At 39.5% G+C, this 19,759-nt stretch overlaps 1 protein-coding gene across 2 annotated transcripts in view; it reads right to left on the minus strand.

Moving 5' to 3' along the window:
• The window catches only part of Strn (striatin), a 94,126-nt gene that overhangs the window by 53,763 nt on the left and 20,604 nt on the right, over nt 1-19,759 (minus strand). For both annotated transcript variants that reach the window (XM_052186390.1, XM_052186391.1), the window contains exon 2: nt 6,159-6,262. In XM_052186390.1, coding sequence (XP_052042350.1) covers nt 6,159-6,262 — 104 coding nt within the window. The remainder of the gene's footprint in view (nt 1-6,158; nt 6,263-19,759) is intronic.

Here is a 19,759-nt window from a genome sequence, read left to right on the forward strand (position 1 = left end):
GCACTTGCTGCTTTTCCAAAGAACCACGGTTCAATTTCCAGAACCCACATGGCAGCTCACAACTGTCTGTAACCCTAGTTCTAGGGAAGCTAACATCCTTACACCAGTGCACATTAAATACATTATTTAAAAGACTACAGAGCGTTTATTATAGCTCTATTTAAAAACCTACCTCACAAGCAGTATTTTGGGATTAAAAAATCATGTCCAAGCACATGCTAAGAAGAATGATGTGTGTGTAGAGGCCAGAGCACGGGTCTCCCACTATCGTTTTGTACATTATTTTTTGAGACAGGGCTTTCTTCACTGAACCATGAGCTTGCGCTCTCAGCTACACTAGTGGGTCAGGAACTTCCAAGTGCATATCTCTGCCCCTTGCTGGGGCTACAGGTGAATGCTTCTGTGCCTGGTTCTGTACGTGAGGACTGGGGATCTGAACTCAGGCCCTTAAGCTTGCACGGCAAGCATTTTGCCCACTGAGCCATTTCCCCCCACCCCCAATGAGTAATTTCAACAAACTACTGAATTTTTATCATATGCAAAGTGGTATGCTGACTGCTAAAAATAACTTTCAGGTTATAGTGAAGTAAAGTAAGGCTAAAAACAAGAGGATGCCTAAGACACAACATAAAGTACAGCACACTGACGTGAGCCCTGTAAGCATGTCCCTGAGGAATTTGGGCAAAGGACTGCCTAACTGTGGAGCACAGCGTCAAACACAACTAGAAAAGAAGGCAGCATGAGATTTTAACCAAAGCTCAGTCAGTAAGATGTACAGGCATTCGGTCTGGATTGTCACAAATAACTGCTGTGTTTAGGACAAGTTCTAGCTCCTACAACAGAAACACCCAGTGGGCTAAAATGCAACACTAGGTTTAACAGGCATAAGAATTACTAGGAATAAAGTTCAATAGAGATACCAGGGGGAAAAAGTGACTACTTACATAGGGTTTGCTTTGAATTTAGCCAGGTCTTTTAAAGCAGGGCTACAACATGGCCATTCCTTTGTGTTTTGAACATTAATTCTATTACCTAGAAGATGAATTAGAACTTGGAAATAAAGAAGCAAGAACATATTTGGACTCTTACAGTAAAGATAAAAGTGACTGTGGGCAGAGAAAGACGGGGAATATGAGAAGAGTTGATTTTATGTAGAGCTGAGCTTTCTTAGAGTGAAAATTGCTGGAAAAAAAATGTGAAATCAAACACTGTATTGTTAAAAGGATTGTGTAGCCTGCTTAGTCTGTAAACTTTATTGTGCTTTAAGGAATAATTTGGTAAATTCATTGCTAGCTGAGTAGTCCATCTAAATAGCCAGGATTTTTTTTTTATTTTGGCTCTTCAGAGAGGGGAGCTTAGAAAACCCCCACTATCATTACTTAGTTGTTTAGCGGTGAAGTGGCATAATGTCTAGACGTGCCTTTAAGATGGACCATGGCTATACAAATATAACTGGCAGTGCAAGTGTAAAGCCGGAAGTGATGCTCTGAGCTCAAAATGGCCATCCTACCTGTAAACCTGGACTGGGATGCATGATGGACGGGCAAAGCTTTGACAGATTGCCTTAATCTTGCTTGTGGCTTTACTGCAATAAACTTAGGTAACAAATAAAATTTAAAAAGTTAAAATAGGCCAAGGCATATCTCTCCATGTTTCTGTTTCAAATTTCCTCAATCGTTTTTTTTTTTTTTTTTTTTTACATTCCTGGGATTAGAAAATTAATTCCAATATAGAAGACACTGGAGTAATTGAGAATTCAAAAACATATTTGTAATACCTAACATTAAAGTACTAAGAAATAACTGCACTGAAAAGAAATCAAATGCTCCATGCTACAAAGAATATGCTTTGTATCTGTTAATAACCTCAAGAAGTGTCACTGCAGGACTGGAGAAATGGCTCAGCAGTAAAGAGCACTAGCTACTTTTCTAGAGGGTCTAGGTTCAGTTCTCAGCACACACATGCACTCACAACTTTCCAGGGGATCCAACACCCTCTTCTGGCATCTGTAGATACTGGGTCACAGATGTTGCACACATATACATAGAGGTAAAACACACATACACATAAAAAACTGCTACTACTGACGATGATAATGATAATAATGAACCTTCTTTAAAAGTTTCATTGCAACTGTGCATGGCTAGGTATGCCTGCAATCCTAGCATCCAGAGAACACACTGATTCTACAGCAAATGAATGTGAGCTCTAGGCCAGCCTCAGCTACACATAAAGACTCTATCCAAAGCATAACCAAATTGAACCAAAGGGGGTTGGGGAGGTACCACTGGAGCAGAAAAACTCCCAATCGTCCTCAGGAACACTCAAAGAACCTAAATTAGTTTTAAATCTCTCTGTTAAAGAAAAAGAAAGAGGGCAGAGTAGAAAAGAAAATCCTCCTAAACATAGCTAGTCTTTTATCTCATCTGCTCTGTAACCATCTGGAGATAGCAAGGTCACTGTCCCTGATCTCCCACCCCTCTGCTGCTTCTTCCTGTGACCTGCTCCTATTCTTAACACCTCTGGGTAGCCAGGTCAGGAGCATCAAGGACATCAGCAGGCGCCAACGGTGACCCTCAATGACCATGTTCAGCAGCAGCTTGCTTAGAGACTACCTCCTCCTCCCTTGTTCCAAGCACAGCCTCCTTAAGCCACACCTGTTTTGGCTGTTCCTCCTTATCCCCTTCCTAAGCACCTGTTTCCCAGGCTCCTGATGCTCTCCTCAGCAGCACAACCCACCGCTGCACTTTTGCCTTGTTTCATGCCTCCTTCTCAAGACAGAAACCTGGGAGTCCTTAACTTTGCTTTCTTTCTCTCAGCATACCATCTTCACATTTTTATACCTCCAAATTTTAGATTCTTTGTACTTAAAAAAAAATTTTTTTTTTGATTTGGTTTTTTTCGAGACGGGGTTTCTCTGTATAGCTTTGGCTGTCCTGGAACTCACTCTGTAGACCAGGCTGGCCTCGAACTCAGAAATCCGCCTGCTTCTGCCTCCCAAGTGCTGGGATCACAGGCGTGCGCCACCACCGCCCAGCTGTACTTAAATGTTTTATGGCAGATACTGCTGTATCCCAGCAAGTGCTACAATTCTCATTTCTCATTTATTATAATTTTCCTGTCCTGATAAGGATATCTTTCCATTACTGTTCAGGGAGATATTTCTAAAATATATTTCAAGCTTAAAACCTTTCCCAAGCAGTAAGATCTACTGGAAGTGGGGATGACCCACTATGAAGATCACCATCAGGTCACCTGAACAACAGAATTGCACCAGTGTCAAGCTTCATTAATACATACAATAATAATTGCTTGAATAAGTTAGTATATACATGGATATAGTTATGATATATATAATATATAATATATAAATATGATAATGATATTAAATGTATATAAGAATAGATATAGTTAGTATATAATTTGGATAGTACTGGTTAGATGAAATAAAAAACAAAAAAGAAATCATACATTAAACTAGTTAGAGGCAGTTAAACAAATAATTTAGGGGAAAAACCAGGCTCATAGACGGCATAATTAGGCAAAGATACATGTGTACATTGGTAAATCTGGGCAAAGAGTATAAAAAATTCTTGCAACTCTCCAATTAGTTCAAGATCTTTGATATAAATTTTTGAAAAGTTTTCCATGTTTCCTACCATATTTAAGATAAAAGCTGATCTCCTTAAACAGACGCCATGGTCTGACTCTTGTACATGACTCCATTTCTGGTCATCAAATAACAATTAATGTGCAGTGTACTGCACACACACACACACACACACACACACACACACACACACTGCTTGGTTGTAAGGTGTTCTCTCTGCTTTCCACGTGTGCCTGGCTGGTGAGGGATCTTATCCACACAATGCTGCGTGAGCCACCTGCAGAGGAAGACAGCTGCTTCCTTCCTTTCGGCCTCCCTATATACCATGTATGCATTCTACCACCGCACCTCAGTGTACTTTGTAGTTTATATGCACACACGGACACACACACATTTCTGTTTACTTCAGTTTTGGTATGTTTCAGTTCTACTGCCTTTTAGGTAACAAAACGGTGTTATGGTATTAGGGTAAATGGTAAAGAGGGCAGGCTTTTGATTCACTCTGGAGAGATCTGACCCGTAATTCTATAGCAATTACTTAGTTTTAAGCCTCTAGGTCTGGACACTGTGCTGATTGGCTTTGTTAACTTGACACAACTCCAGTTATTAGGGAAGAAGAATCCACAACTAAGGTATTGCCTCCATCAGACTGGGCTATGGGCCTGTCTGTGGACATTTTCTTGTTGGAAGGTAAGTGCTGGAGGCTCAGCCCACTGTGCACACTGCTGCTTCTGGGCAGATGGTCCTGAGTTGACTAGGAAAACAAGTGAGGATGCTAGAAAGATGGCTCAGTTAAGAATGCCCGCTGCTCTCCCAGAGGCCCAGGGTGCAGTTCCTAGCACCACATGGAAATTCACAACTGTCTGTAACTCCAATCCCAGGGAACCCAAAATCCTCTCCTGGCCTCTACAGACACTTGGCACACATGTGATACACAAACACTCATGCATGAAAAATAACCATAAACATAAAAATAATATTGTTTAAAAGATAAAGAAGAAAAATCAAGCAAATGGAACAAGCCAGTAAGCAGAATTTCTCCATGAATTCCTCCTCTACTTCAGTTCCTACCATGACATCCTTCCCTGATGTACTTCAGTGGTGGGTTGTGACTTGGGAGTTCTAACATGAAATAAAACCTTCCCTCACCAAGTTAGTCTTGGTAGTACACTACAGAGAGTAGTATAAGGCATACACGGTAGCTACTCACAACAGGACTTCTGTCACTGTCCATATCTCCCCACTTCTAGGAAAGCCAGTGAAGTGAAGACAGTCTGGGGTCTTAAGACACTTGCACATTACCTATTTTTAAGCTTTTTTTCTTTCCGTCTCCCTAATGTTGCTTTCACTCAACTTCTTAAGGCATGGGAAAATCCATTTATTTTTTTCATCAGCGAGAGAAATCTCTTGTGTATCAATTCCTCAACATTTAAAATTATTTTGTTATGTTATTTTAATGGTGGTTTTACAAACAGTCCATTTGCCAACTTCAAAAATGGAAGAAAAGCAAGTGACTATCAAAAATAAGGCAAAAATTTACTAAAACAGAGCATTCTAATATCAGGTTATCACATACATGCTCATGTACTGAAAATAATGAACTACTTCAGACTGACAAAAAAAAAAAAAATCCAAAAACTAACCATTGAAGAAACTTAATCCACAGGATAATTTTCAAAACCCTCACATGCGACCTATTTTCCTTTACTTATGACCCAAATGTAACACTACCAAAATAGGAAGACTTTCCCCCTGAGAGGTAAAGATATCTCACAAAGGAAAACAAAAATTAAAAACAAAAACAAACCAAAAAAACCTAACCCAGTATATGAAAAGACACTATCAGGGCAATTTTTAAATAAACTATTGCATTATAAAAAAGGGAGAAACTATAGAATCTTCTTTACAAATTAAAATAATAGAGTATCACTCTATAAACGGTTGAGTACTAGGCATACAGCTCAATGGTAAAGTACTTGCACAGCACGCACATGACCCTGGGTTCAATCCTCAAAACCATGAAAAGAAAAATAAACTAACAAACAAAAACTATATTTAAAGGAAGAAAACCAAAATAAAAGAAACAAACAAAAAACAGACAAGCTGGGTCACCCATAAGCCTAGTCCCTGAGAATTAAGAGGCAGGTGACTGCAGAGCTGGAGCTGAGGTTAGGAGGGAGGAGGGAGTTTGGGGTTAGCCTAGGCTATATGAAACCCAGCCTGGGGTTAGCCTAGGCTGTATAAAACCCAGCCTGAGGTTAGCCTAGGCTGTATGAAACCCAGCCTCAAAACACACAAACCTAAGTAAATAAATAATAAAACATGGAAGGTGGGAAGAGAGGAATAGATGCAGTCTAAGCCGAGGAGGAGCAGAGTGTGAAGAAAGTGTGTAAGATGTTCTACACCATGTCACCCACCTTACTGAACTGCAGTCATATAAGGACGTCCATTCCATGCTCTGGGTCCAAGAGCACATGGTATTACAATATGATTTTAGTTTACAGACGTAAGAGTAACCATGGCGGGACATGGGATTTTAGTGACTTACCTTTCCTGCTTCAGAGCATATTCCAGCATTTTGATCCTCCTCACAAGGTCTTTCTTCAAATTTTCTTGACCTTTCCTCTCCCCCTGAAGGAAAGCGATCTGAGCCTGAGGAGGAGAGAAAGGACGATTCAGTTCAGAACAACGGCATTTTGAAGGAGCTTTGGCGTAGCAGACCATCAGTACAGCAGACCATCAGTACAACTGCTCTCCAAATCTGCCACAATACAACTACCGGGGGAGTCTTGATTTGAAAACCATGCACAGGAGACTTGCGAGGTCCACTTCAGACGAGGGCCTGACAGTGGTGCCCATCCTCACTAAGGACCCAGGAAACACAAACAGGGTACAGAGAGGACAAGCAGTGTGTGCAACGTATTAGGTATTTTATACCTCTGAAGAACTTTCATTTTTTGTAAAGAATGAAGATGGAAAAGTAAATTCTTCCAAGTTAAGAGTTTCATAATCAAGATTAAGAGAGTTGAACACTCAGCACGGAAGGGAGGAGGGCTTCCTGCTCTCCTTCAGGAAAAGGCAAAGCGACTGATGGCTGGTGAGGAGGACTATGCTGCCCTTCTTGGGGAGTGCAGAGGGCACTGGCAGGTCCCCTGAGTTTCAGTGGATGGACAGATGTGGGCCTATGGCAGCACTACTGGCCTCTGTAAAGTATTTTTTAAAAAGACATGAAGTCGAGAGGAAGGCAGTAGACATGTTGGGGAAGCAGAGGGACCGGAAGCTGAAGGGAAGGTGTGAGAGATGGACATGACCAAGATGCACACTGCATGTATCTATGAAATTTTAAGTTTCATGACATATCTAAAGTTTACAAGAGAGTCCATGACTTAATCCTAGATACCTTACAAACAATAAATAGCTCTCTCTTCTCATTTCCTTTAAGGAAATGTAGTATGTGAGAGGAAATGGAAGGGACATCAGATACCACATCCTCAGCATACTGATCGTGCATTCCATCATAAGACAAATGACGAGCAACATGAGCATCAGTGGAGAAGGGCCGGAGAGAGCAGCTTCTCAGGAGCTAGGTGACTGAAGGCTGAAATAACATCTGTACTGAAAGAACTGCGAGCGTTAGAATGTTAGCTCATCCAAGCAATGTGAAATCGCTATACAGGAAGGAAAGAGCTCTATACAAGATATGTCTAAGATAGCCACCTATTTACTGTTTGCCCACACTTCTCTCACCCATTTCTGCCATGCCAATCCACAGAGATAGACCGCAACATTATTTGCATATGTACACTGCTTTCCATAAAAAAAAAAAAGAATGATTTTAAACATACCTGAAGAACTCTGAGGATTGTCCAACTATGGTTTAATGTAAACATATGTTTTTTTTAAAGAAATAAACTTAGTTCTATTTAATTTAAATAAGACTCAATTCTATTTATTTAGTATCATAATGAAAATAAAATCCAATTTGCCACTCTTCTCAGAACCTTAAATTATAAATAGGTAATATGATGTGTTTATTTTCATTTCAAAAGTCTCTTAAATTTTTTATTTTAATTAAAAAGATATTTTCCTTACTGAAATAATTAGGCTGACAATTCAACTGTATATAGAAAGAGACCTTCACATTTACATAAACAGGGGAAAAGGCACTGAACATCCATATAATCTGTTCACTTCTCAAGGACCTCAAAATGCTTTAAATGAATATATATGCATATGTATGTGTATCTCTATAGAACATACTATTCTAAAATGACACAAGTAGAATAATGGTACATGCACTTCAAGCAATAAAAATGAAAGTTCACTGCAAGAAAGTGTCAGCCCAACCCATCTCACGAAGAAACCAATTGTGCTAACAGAGAAATATGTACACTTTAAAAAATTGGTGTTAAAAACAACGAACCAATTCAGTGTAACCAAACTAGGTAATAATACCATAAACTACAAAGTTCATCCTCCCTGGGTGGTGGTGGCGCACGCCTGTAATCCCAGCACTCTGGGAGGCAGAGGCAGGTGGATTTCTGAGTTCAAGGCCAGCCTGGTCTACAGAGTGAGTTCCAGGACAGTCAGGGCTACACAGAGAAACCCTGTCTCGAAAAAACCAAATCCAAAAAACCAAAACCAAACCCAAAACAAAAACAAAAAACAAAGTTCATTCTCTATATTCTTTGGCTATCTCTGGATTTCTGACATGTCACTGATCCTGGATGATTCTACAGTTTAACCTATAACATGGTCTATACTGCAGCGAGTCTCCAACCCACTGGCAACCTGCATGTCTCCTACAACTTGTTTCTCTGTTCTATCAGTTCAGAAATAGATGGAATAGTGCTTGTTAACTTTAAATTGCTAATGTGGCTGAGGCAAGAACGAGAGCTGCTGAAAGGCCCTGGGTTGTAGGCAAAAACTGCTAAATTACATCAACTCGAGTAAAGATGTTCTAACGTCAGAATGGAGGTCAGGGAATATGTTAAACTGGAGAAGGTTTTGTCAACATTTCCACAGGTGGTGGGTTCCATTAAAATTGATAAAGATTGGATCCCAGTAAGAGATGGAAGGCACGACTCAGGGAAGAGATGCAGACAGACAGCAACTCAGAAGATGTAGAACGCTGGTGTCCCTCCTCCCCTCTCCCTCCCCCTCCATGGGGCAGCTCCATAAACTAGCAGAAGGACAGGCCATTCACCAGACTGGCAGACTGAAAATTGTGATGCTGAAATGGACTTGTTGAAGGACAGATGATCAGGACCACACTTAATAGGACAAGGATCATCTCCTTAGCAGATATTCCTAAGGACATTTGGACTGTTACATGGATGGGATTAGTGATTGTTTCTGTTGTGATAATTAAACTGGTACAATAATTAGCTTAAACCAAAAGGGGAGACATAAAGGAATTTTAATCCATCAACATGGCTGCTCTGGCAAAGGATCACATCCAAAGACCTAGGTCTAAGCAATCTGGCTGGAATGTAGACACACCACACACCTTTAATCCCTCTGGCCGTAATACAGACACACCCTTAGTAGACAACTTTAAGGTAAAATTAGTTTGTAGAAGGAAGCAGTCCTGTTTGAAAGTGACATCTAGTTGAGGGACAAAGTGACAAATTAGAGAAACACTTGACAGAATGAGTCAGAGATAGGATATACCCAACTCTGACGAGAACAGCAGAGGGAGAGAGTCGGTGTGCAGTCAGTGTAGTGAGTGCAGTGCAGTGCAGAATCAGCTCCATTCTGTCTGCAGTTGCAGCCAAAGAATGAGGAGCCAGAAGATTACAACAGACTGCCAGAGTTAGTTTGAGGCCAAGCTGAGATATTCAGTGAGAAGTCCAGAGAGCCCAGATTGAAGCAGTCAGCTTGGAGAGGAATTGATGACAGAACAGCTGAGTTGAACCTGCCAGCCAAAGTTCAGAAAGAACTAGAAAGGGTGAACTTATTCTGCAGTAAGCCTCCAAGATGACAATTACACCAGGTGAATAAAAGTTACTTTTACAACTAAGTTATGAGACATTTTTATAAAGGATGAAGGAGACATTGAGAAAACTCGACCTGAGAGTCCTTTCACATCAATTTTCTTGTAATCTTCAAAAGTGTTCATTCATAAAGCCACAGAAAAACTGTTTCAGGTGGAAGCACTAAAGAGACCAGAAACCAAATACAAGGCATGACTGTGAACTGTTATGGATTATGTAGAGACATTAGTGAGACAGATGATAAAATAAGAATGGAGCCTGGAAAGTTCAGTGTTAGCTTTCTGATGTTGATACTGAGTGTCACACAGGATAACACTGTATGAAGCAAACACCGAGGTATTCAGTTGGAGTCAACGGACCATCAGGTTAGCTGGCAACCAGCCCTTAGAGTTCAGGAAAAACAACTTCTTTGTATGGTCCTCTCAACTTTTCTTTCAGCTTAAGATTTTTCTTGTTGGCTTTTTAAAGAAAATTTGATACAAAATAAAAACCTTGAAAATAAAAGATTCCATCTCAATCCAAAAGCCGACAACATATACAGAGAAATCTAAGAGTACTGGAACTAAGGAGCAAAACAAAAACACCCATTTCAACAGTATCATTGAACAATGTGCTTAGAGATACTGAGAAAAATGTAAAAACAGAAAGAGAAAATATTTGCAAATCATTTGCACATAATGGCTGAATACTATAAAACTCCAAGAAAACAGATATTAAAAACATTTGTGTTGTTTTTTTTTCTTAATTATAAATACTCTCTTAACGGGAAGCACAAAAAATTATATGAACTTATAAAAAAATTTTCATTTTCTTTTTTTTGTTTTGTTTTGTTTTGTTTGTTTTTGTTGTTGAGACAGGGTTTCTCGGTATAGCCCTGGCTGTCCTGGAACTCTGTAGACCAGGCTGGCCTCGAACTCAGAAATCCGCCAGCCTCTGCCTCCCAAGTGCTGGAATTAAAGGCATGCGCCACCACCGCCCAGCTCTTTCATGTTCTTAAATAAACTCAGTACTACAAGACTTTATTTCTTCCTAAATTAATATTTTGCAAACCACTAGCAAATTTAATGAAAAATTTAAAGTGCCACACATGGGAATTCTAAAGTTCACAATAGAAATAAAAAGTAAGCAAGCAAAATTACTTAAAAGCTCCAAAATGTTTTAAATTTTTGTGACTGTTTGAGAGGACACTAGATCCCCTGTAAATACAATACAGATAACTGAGTCACTGTGTGAGTGCTGGGAATCAAACCCATGTCCTCTGCAAAAACTAGTAAGTGCTTTTAACTGCTGAGCCACCCTCCTTCCCCAAATATCTAAATATTTAAAACACATTATAGTTCTATAGTCACTTCAAAAGTCACACCTATACAAGACAACCTAATACAAACCCAAATACAGATTATTTAAAACTGAGAAGTGGTCTAAAGGTACACAGCTCAATGGCAGAGCACATGCGAGGCGCAGTCCTTAGAGTCAAAGGGTACTACACTGCTTCTTTCTCATTTATATCTATGTGTGTGTACATGTGCTGGTGAGCACTTGTACACGAGTGTGGAGGCCAGTAGATAACACTGGCTAGTGTTCCTAAGGTACACCCTGAGGCCAGAAAAGACTAATGAATGTCCCCTAATTTTTGTTAAATGGTAATTTAAAAGCTGCTGAAGAACTAGTTTGAAAAATATACTTCCTGAAAAACATCAAAACAAAACTATGGACAGAACAAATCACAAGAGTTTTTTTTTTTTTTTTTTCCTTCAGACACACACAGAATACCTACAAATCAGGAAAACAGCACCAAGAACTGAACAGAAAAGCCAGAGAACATGTAGACAGAAGGAAATCTAAAAAACTCAAATATACTAAGCCGATGTTCAAAACAAACTTATATGAAAAATGGCAGCACTGGTGAGATGGCTCAGTGGTTAAGTGCACTGGCTGCTCTTCCAGAGGTCCTGAGTTCAATTCCCAGCAACCACATGATGGCTCACAACCATTTGTAATGGGATCTGATGCCATCTTCTGGTATGTCTGAAGATAGATAGTGTGTGTGTGTGTGTGTGTGTGTATAAAAGAAAAATGTAAAAGTACCGTACCGTGTTTTAGGGTTTCACTGCTGTGAAGAGACACCATGACCATGGTAACTCTTATAAAGGACGACTTTTAATTGGAGCTGGCTTGCAGTTTCAAAGATTCATTCTACTACCATCAGGATGGGAAGCATGGCAGTGTGCAGTCAGACATAGTACTAGAGAAGGAGCCAAGAGTTCTATATCTTGATCCAAAGGCAGCCAGGAGGAGGGTCCCTTCCACACAGGACAGAGCTTAAGCATGGGCCCTCAAAGCCCACCCACAGCGATACACTTCCTTTAACAAGGCCACACCTCCTAATAGTACATTTCCCATGGGCCAAGTATATTCAAACCACCACATAATGACAGCTAGGCACGGTGGCACATGCCTGTCATCCCTGCTCAAAGGAAGGAGGCTAAGGAAGGAGGATTCAAAGTTGGAGACTAGCCTGAACTAAATAACAAGATACTATCTCAAGTAACTACATATCAATCAGTTAATTAATATAAAATCCCATTGCTCTTTTCTCTTTAATGTGACTTAGTCCCTAATCCACCAGATTATATCCGCCTAGATTATACAAATTCAAGATCAGCCTAGGAAAATAACAAGGTCCTAACAATAACAACAGTAATAACAACAGTAATAATAAATGGCAGAAAATGGGCATTTATTTCTATAATGTAGGGGTATGAATCAGCTTCACCTCTGTACGGGCTGGTTTTGTGTGTCAACTTGACACAGGCTGGAGTTATCACAGAGAAAGGAGCTTCAGTTGGGGAAGTGCCTCCATGAGATCCAGCTGTGGGGCATTTTCTCAATTAGTAATCAAGTGGGGAGGGCTCCTTGTGGGTGGTACCACCTTTGGGCTGGTGCTCTTGGGTTCTATAAGAGAGCAGGTTGTGCAAGCCAGGGGAAACAAGCCAGTAAGAAACATCCCTCCATGGCCTCTGCATCAGCTCCTGCTTCCTGACCTGTTTGAGTTCCAGTCCTGACTTCCTTTAGTAATGAACTGCAATGTGGAAGTGTAAGCTCAATAAACGCTTTGCTCCCCAACTTGCTTCTTGGTCATGATGTTTGTGCAGGAATAGAAACCCTGACTAAGACACCCTCTAATGGGTGGCATCTATTATTCTGCAAATGCACATATTCTTTAAATCAGACATTTTAGAGTGGTATCTTTCAAGTACATTTGCACTTTGTAAAATGGCAAATTAAAAAGCAGACAAGACTATATGTACAAGGTATTTTTCCATCAGGTTAAAAAGTATCAGTAGACCCAGAGAAATAGGTGACAGACCTCCGAGGATAGAGATGGCCCTGTGAGAGTAATGCCGATCTTGTCAGCTTCCTCTGAAAAGGAGTCTTAAAACATATGCTGCTACTTGTGGGACCACTTCCTTTTATGAAAGGCACACGCCTAAAACACAACTAGTTTTCTTCTGAAATATAAAATTTAAATTTATTTTTTTAAATATAAAATACAGGCAAGGATTGCCAGCGTCTCACACTGAACTTGTCTGAGCTGGATTATTTAACTGAAAAGGAGCCAAGTGGGACACAGAAGGAGGAAAGGCTAGAAGAGAAAGGAAGGGGCAAGTGGGGGAGAGAAAACATCCATCAAGGAATACTCAGTGGCTTTCAGTACAGAGCGCTGTAAATACACTGGCAGAGAATTACATACCAGAGGAAAGGGGAGGAGTGGACTGCAGACATGTGACTTTTCTTAAAGAAAAAAGGTAAAGTTACTAGTTTGCCTCAAGAACAATTCAAGTATGTAATAACTATAAATGTTTCTCCAGGTATAAGATGATTGAGACAGAAGACCAAGAGTTTAAATTACCCTTAAGTTCCCTCTATACCTCTTAAAGGTTGTCCCCTAAGCATGCTGAAATGCTTTTAAAGTATCTTAATTAAAAGTTATTATAGCCAAACACACTCATCTACCAAATCTAGCTCCCAAGCCACCTATTTGTAGACTGGTTTTGGATGTTATAATCAAAATTCATTTTTAAGAGAGAAATAAAAAGGTGTACCACGACATTAAGTAGTGTACATTTCAGGGAGCAGCACCCTCACAAATGAACTGAGGGGAGGGAAAGAGAAAACGAACACATCTCTGTTGTGGATTGCTGTCTGTTTTTTTCTGCCCCCTCAAAAGGGGCCTGTACACAGGTGAGGTCAGGTGATGTAATCAGGTAAGCCAAGAGCCTCGGATGAGGGGCTGGGCTGGAAGTTTTAGAGATGGGAGAGGCTAGGCAGAGACTGGAGAGACAAGATGGAACCTGAGGCTGAGGAGCAAGAACCACGAGGTCCTAGGAGCCATAATGCAGGGCACATTCGTCCAATCTACGAGTGTAGCTTCTATCTATATCAATTGAGTTTGGGGTTCTTTTTTTATTTATTTTTTATTTTTATTTTTTATGTATTTTTATGTATTTATTTATTTATTTATTTAATTTATTTATGTTTTTCGAGACAGGTTTCTCTGTAGCTCCGGCTGTACTGGAACTCACTCTGTAGACCAGGCTGGCCTCGAACTCAGAAATCCGCCTGCCTCTGCCTCCCAAGTGCTGGGATTACAGGTGTGCACCACCGACCACCCGGCGAGTTTTGGGTTCTTTATGTGGGCATTTTGGGGGTTGAAAATTTACTGTTATAAATCTAGCGGGTAAATTATAAGCCGCTGGAGTTGTCGTTTTACAGAGCAAAGGAAATTAGAGCAAGAGGCTAGTTTCTGCAGGCTAGCCACAAGGGGCGGTTGTCTTGTGGAAGAGCAGAGCTGATCAGCAGCAGCTAACCACAGGAACCAAGGGAAGACTTTGGGGCTTCCCATGAGGGTGGGGAGACCGATGTTCGTTGCTGGTGCCTAGCATGGACTATGTTTTTATTAATACACGCTATAGATGGCGCCCAATGTGGTGCAAGAATCCTCTAGGAATTTAAGATTTTTGGCCTGAGATTGGGAGAATTAATTCTTAGTGAGCAGAGAGGAATCTAAACAAAGAAACACAGGGTTAGACCCAGTTCAGGCTCTAAGTTTCTCTGCTGTAAATAGAAACAATGTAAATAAAAACTGCCAACTTCCTATAAGCAGGTAACAATAGAAGTTTGATTTAATTGTTTTTAAAGATAGAATAAGGTACCGATTTTGCCAGTCACAGGAAGAATTCTGCCAGCGATTCAGAACTAGTGCAAGGAAAAATATAATGGCTCCAGACAGAGAGCAAAGGTAAAAGCTGCCTGCTTCCTTTAAGCAGGTATTAATAGAAGTTTGATTTAATTGTTTTAAAGATGATATAAAGATAAAATTCTCTAATAAAATCTTAAAGGACACTCATATTCTTTCTAAAATGGGCTCCATAGGAATTTGGGGTTAAAATTCCTGGCTTGACAGACTAGAAAAAGCCTAAGATAGGCTCAAAATAGTATTTAATTTTCTTAACTTGTTTTAAATTGTTAAATTATCAAGATGGGTATGATTATGAGTTTTGTAGTTATTTTATTATTCCTCTGGAAGAGAGGTCAAGCTAAAAGTTTTCCTAGTTACTGGCTAAAGGACATACTAACTTGGGAGAAAGTCTTTGTGTTTGTGATTTTAGAAAAGGTGATTAAACTTTGGACACCTTCCAGAGTTATATGGATCAGATATGACAGAGGCAGACGCCTTGAAGAACTAGATTCAAGATAAAACAAAAAAGGTAAAGATTCTCTGTTCCATCCCTCACAAGGCATGAATGAAGGCATGGTTAGTATTGAATTAGCTCATAAAGACTCTTCCACATGCTCAAACAAAGAGCAGAATTTCATCCTAACTAGTCTGCACACCCTACACAGACTAAAACAATACATATAGATATCTAGATGGTACTTAAATTTTTGTTTTGAGATTTGTATATTTGTACAGCTTTGGTGAGATTCATCATCAGACATGCTGAACTGACTTGCTCCAACTCGTGATGTCATGAATTTTCAGCCGATCCAGTCAGAATTTAGCTATCAGAAACTGGTAATAATTGTTGTTGTGGTCTTTTTAAGGCTTAACCAACTCTGCCATTTTCCCTACCCTTCCCCACTCCCTTCAAAGATATCTGAACGTCCATATTCAGCAGGAAGAAGTTATGAAGAGTCATTGTCATCCCGGTTCCCTGGGTTTGGAGGTCTGAAGGTGATTTTTCTAGCCTGTCTTTCTAGGGAATTTAGATATGTTCAAAATTGAACAGGGAGGAAACAGCTAGAATTGATTGTGTAGCCATCATAATCTCATTTGGTAAAAATCTTAATAACTGTTACTAAGTTGAAGTTCTAATTTTTTACATTGGTACAGAATTTATTTTTAATACAGATTTAAGGTTTTCGTTGGTATGAATTTTTTCTATTGATACAAAAATTTAAGCATACAAAGCTTAGACCCCGTTCTTCTCTAACTGCCATTACAAATTGATTTTAGATGATTAAGGGCCTTGCGAGTAAGCCTGTTAACTGTAAGACTGTTTTCAAGATATTTTAATTAGAAATATCTGAGAGTAGTTAAAGGACAGCAGTCCAAATTACTTTGCATAGATAGTTTCCAAAAACATCAGAAATCCACAGAATGTAACATTTCATGTTATTTAATCATTTGTTGTTGAGAGACATCTGCTCCTGACAATACCCCATTCTTGAATTCAAAGAAGAAACTGAGCATCTATTCCTCCAGGTGAGGCTGAACATTGTGACAAGATAGCCACTGGGCAGAAATTGCCTTTTCATCTACAGACAAAAAATACTGTCCAGTTGGGCGGTGGTGGGCGCACGCCTGTAATCCCAGCACTCTGGGAGGCAGAGGCAGGAGGATTTCTGAGTTCAAGGCCAGCCTGGTCTACAGAGTGAGTTCTAGGACAGCCAGGGCTATACAGAAAACAAACAAACAAACAAACAAAAAATAATTACAAATGGTTAAAAACTCAAAATTCAGCATATAATAATTTTCTGTCCATGTACATGATAATGGTAGTTCTGAAAGGTAAAATTCCATGCTGTATTAAGGCTTCTGTTTTAACATACTATATCTAAGTAGAACTTTTCTCATCTATAGAAGGAGGTAAACAAAAAAAGATAAAAACTATACTGGATGAATATTAGATCGCAGTCTACAAGGCAAACCAGAAGTTAGTCAAGTCTGTTTCTGTGGGTTATGGGTCCACCAAAGGCCTCAGGGGGCGAGGCGAGTGTTCTACTCACATTTTGTACTATATACTGAGCTAGATATCCCTGGACCAACCTTATTTATAAATTATTTTCAATTTTTTAATTTTTATGCTTTTTGCTTTTTTGAGGCAGGGTTTCTCTGTATAGCCCTGGCTGTCTGGAACTCATTCTATAGACCAGACTGGCCTCGAACTCAGAAATCCGCCTGCCTCTGCCTCCTGAGTGCTGGGATTAAAGGTGTGCGCCACCACTGCCCGTATTTTCAATTTTAATTAGTTAAAAAGAATGTATATAGGCTGAACATCATCTGTATATGAAAATCTGAATTCAAAAATGGTCCTATGCCTGAAATTTTGTGAGCATCAGAACACATCTTGGATTTCAGACTTTCAGATTAGGGATGTTCAGCCAGTAAGTTCTATGTAAATCTTCCAAAACTGAAATATCTATTAATTATTAAACACACCTGGGCCAAGTATTTCAGGTAAAATGAAACATGGGATACAAATCTTCTATCCCTAACCATTTATATGTGTAGTATTAATAAACAATTAAAACATATAAAATGTACCCCATACTTTAAGATTATTATAAACTGTTCAGCATTCTAAACCTTAAAGGGTTAGAATTCAAAACTGAAGCCACCATGGTGTTGCACGCCTTTGATCTCAGCATGTAGGAGGGGTGGAAAGATCTCTAAGTTTGGGGTCAGCCTAGTCTATAAAGTGAGTTCCAGAACAGCTAGGGCTGCACAGAGAAACCCTGTCTTGAAAAACACTTTCTGTTTTGGGGTTTTGTTTGTTTGTTTTTCTGTTTTTTTTTTTTTTTTTTTTTGGTCAGTTGTTGTGAAACATAAAGGCAATTCATTTTCATAAAATTCTAAAGCAAGACATTAAAAAGCATGGCTAATTGGAGGTTCTCAACTTTTAATCTAAATGCAAACAACAGGAGAAGAACTTAAAGTCGGCACTATGGTTTTTTTTATTTTTTATTATTATTATTTTTTTTATGTTAAGAAGATAATGAATTTGGTCTCAATCTGGGTATGGTCAACAGAAGACCTTCTTATAACTACTCCTGCTCTCTGGAGAGGTCTGGGTCTACCTATGCTCTCTGATGTAGGTCACTAGGCAGTTCTCTTGAGCACAACATGGCTGTCAGCCCATCCTTAAAGGCAGTCACAACCTACTGCTGTCTGGAACATTTGTTAAAGACAGCTGTTTCTGACCGATGGGCTCTAGAGTGGGCCTGGGATCTGCACTTCTACCATGTACTGCAAGGCCATGCTAGTGTAGACCTGAGGCTGAATTTGGAGCAGGTCTGACTTACAGTGACATAGTTAGAAACCAAATAAACAGGGCACTGTGGAGCAAGGGCTGGATCTGTTTCACAGCCCAGCTCTTTTCTCTTGAAAAATTTGCAAACAGACCCACAAAGACTAGCTTTTTAAATCTCTTCCAAATTTCTTGCTTATGACTGAAATAATAGCAGTCTCCTGATAAAGAGATCAACCCTAGCCACATGTTCTATCTTATGTTTAGAAATATGTACTGGCCACCAGTTCAAACTGTTGTAAAGGAGAACATAGAAAAGAAAAACTAAAATGTTACTGATGGCATGGTGGCACATGCCTCTAATCCCATCACTCAGGAGGCTGAGGCAGGGGAGCCTGAACTAGAGGCCAGCCTGGGCTGCATAGTAATGGAGTTCAAAACACTTCTGGCCCACATGCCAAGGGCCTGTCTCAAAAAAAAAAAAAATTCTATTCACAACACACTTCTAACGGGGCTAGGGTCTTTGCTACTCATTTAGCAGTATTAACTGAGCCCTACTTGATGTCCAACACAATTGCTAGCACTGCGCAATGAAACAGAACTGCCTGCAATCCTCTCTATCAGTGAATGAAGGAGAGACATGAGGTCAGGGCGAGCCTGGTAACTTGGTCATAGAAGAAGCAAATCTTCCATAAAATGTATAGGCATATATATATTTTATACATAAATATATAAAAGTAGCACATAATTCATGCACAGAGAATCAGAAACAGATACTGATTATAAAAGCAAATACAAATAAAATATAACAGAATGCCCATTTACCTTTGGAGACACATACAATTGATATTCTACTCAAAGGTGAATTTTTAATATGGTATTTATTCTACAATGAGCTTTTCCTTTTGAGAAACTAATGAGCCTATGAAAATTTTCCTCACAGAAATATTTCTGGGCCAGTTTTATACATACCTGCAGAGAATTCACAACAAAGGAATCTTGAATGGTGGAGAAATATTTAAAGAAATGTTCAAAGTCCTAAGTCATCAGGGAAATGCAAATCAAAAACCAGCTGAGATTCCATTTTACACCAATCAGAATGGCTAAGATCAAAAACTCAGGTGACAGCAGATGCTGGCAAGGATGTGGAGAAAGAGGAACAGTCACCCCCATTGCTCAAGAACTTGTAAGTTTTAAGAAGTTTGCTTACTAACAAAGCCTTTGTGACAGCTCCCTTTCTATTTGTAGACTAGGCTGAAGTGTCTGTCTTCAGAGACTCCCCATGTCTCTGCCTTCACCTTTGCATGCTGTCTCTCAGCTCCATAATCCCTTTTTATTTTCAAAGTATTCCAGTGTTCCACTCGGAGATGACCCAGCTCACACTATCGCCTTTGAAACACAAAATACACTATTTCCTACTTGAAAACAAAACCATTTTCTGCACATAAATATATAGCTAGTACTTTATGAAACATAATACCTTTTTTTTTAAAGCAAATTTTTAGGCAACGCTTAAAAATTCTCCATCAAAAATCATCTATGTTCTTAAGTAGGTTTAGAACACAATTTACAATAGGAGAATTTTTCCAGGTCAATATACCAAAATACTCTCATCAATA

The sequence above is a fragment of the Apodemus sylvaticus genome, chromosome 6 (assembly GCF_947179515.1).
Source record: "Apodemus sylvaticus chromosome 6, mApoSyl1.1, whole genome shotgun sequence".
Classification (NCBI taxonomy): domain Eukaryota; kingdom Metazoa; phylum Chordata; class Mammalia; order Rodentia; family Muridae; genus Apodemus; species Apodemus sylvaticus.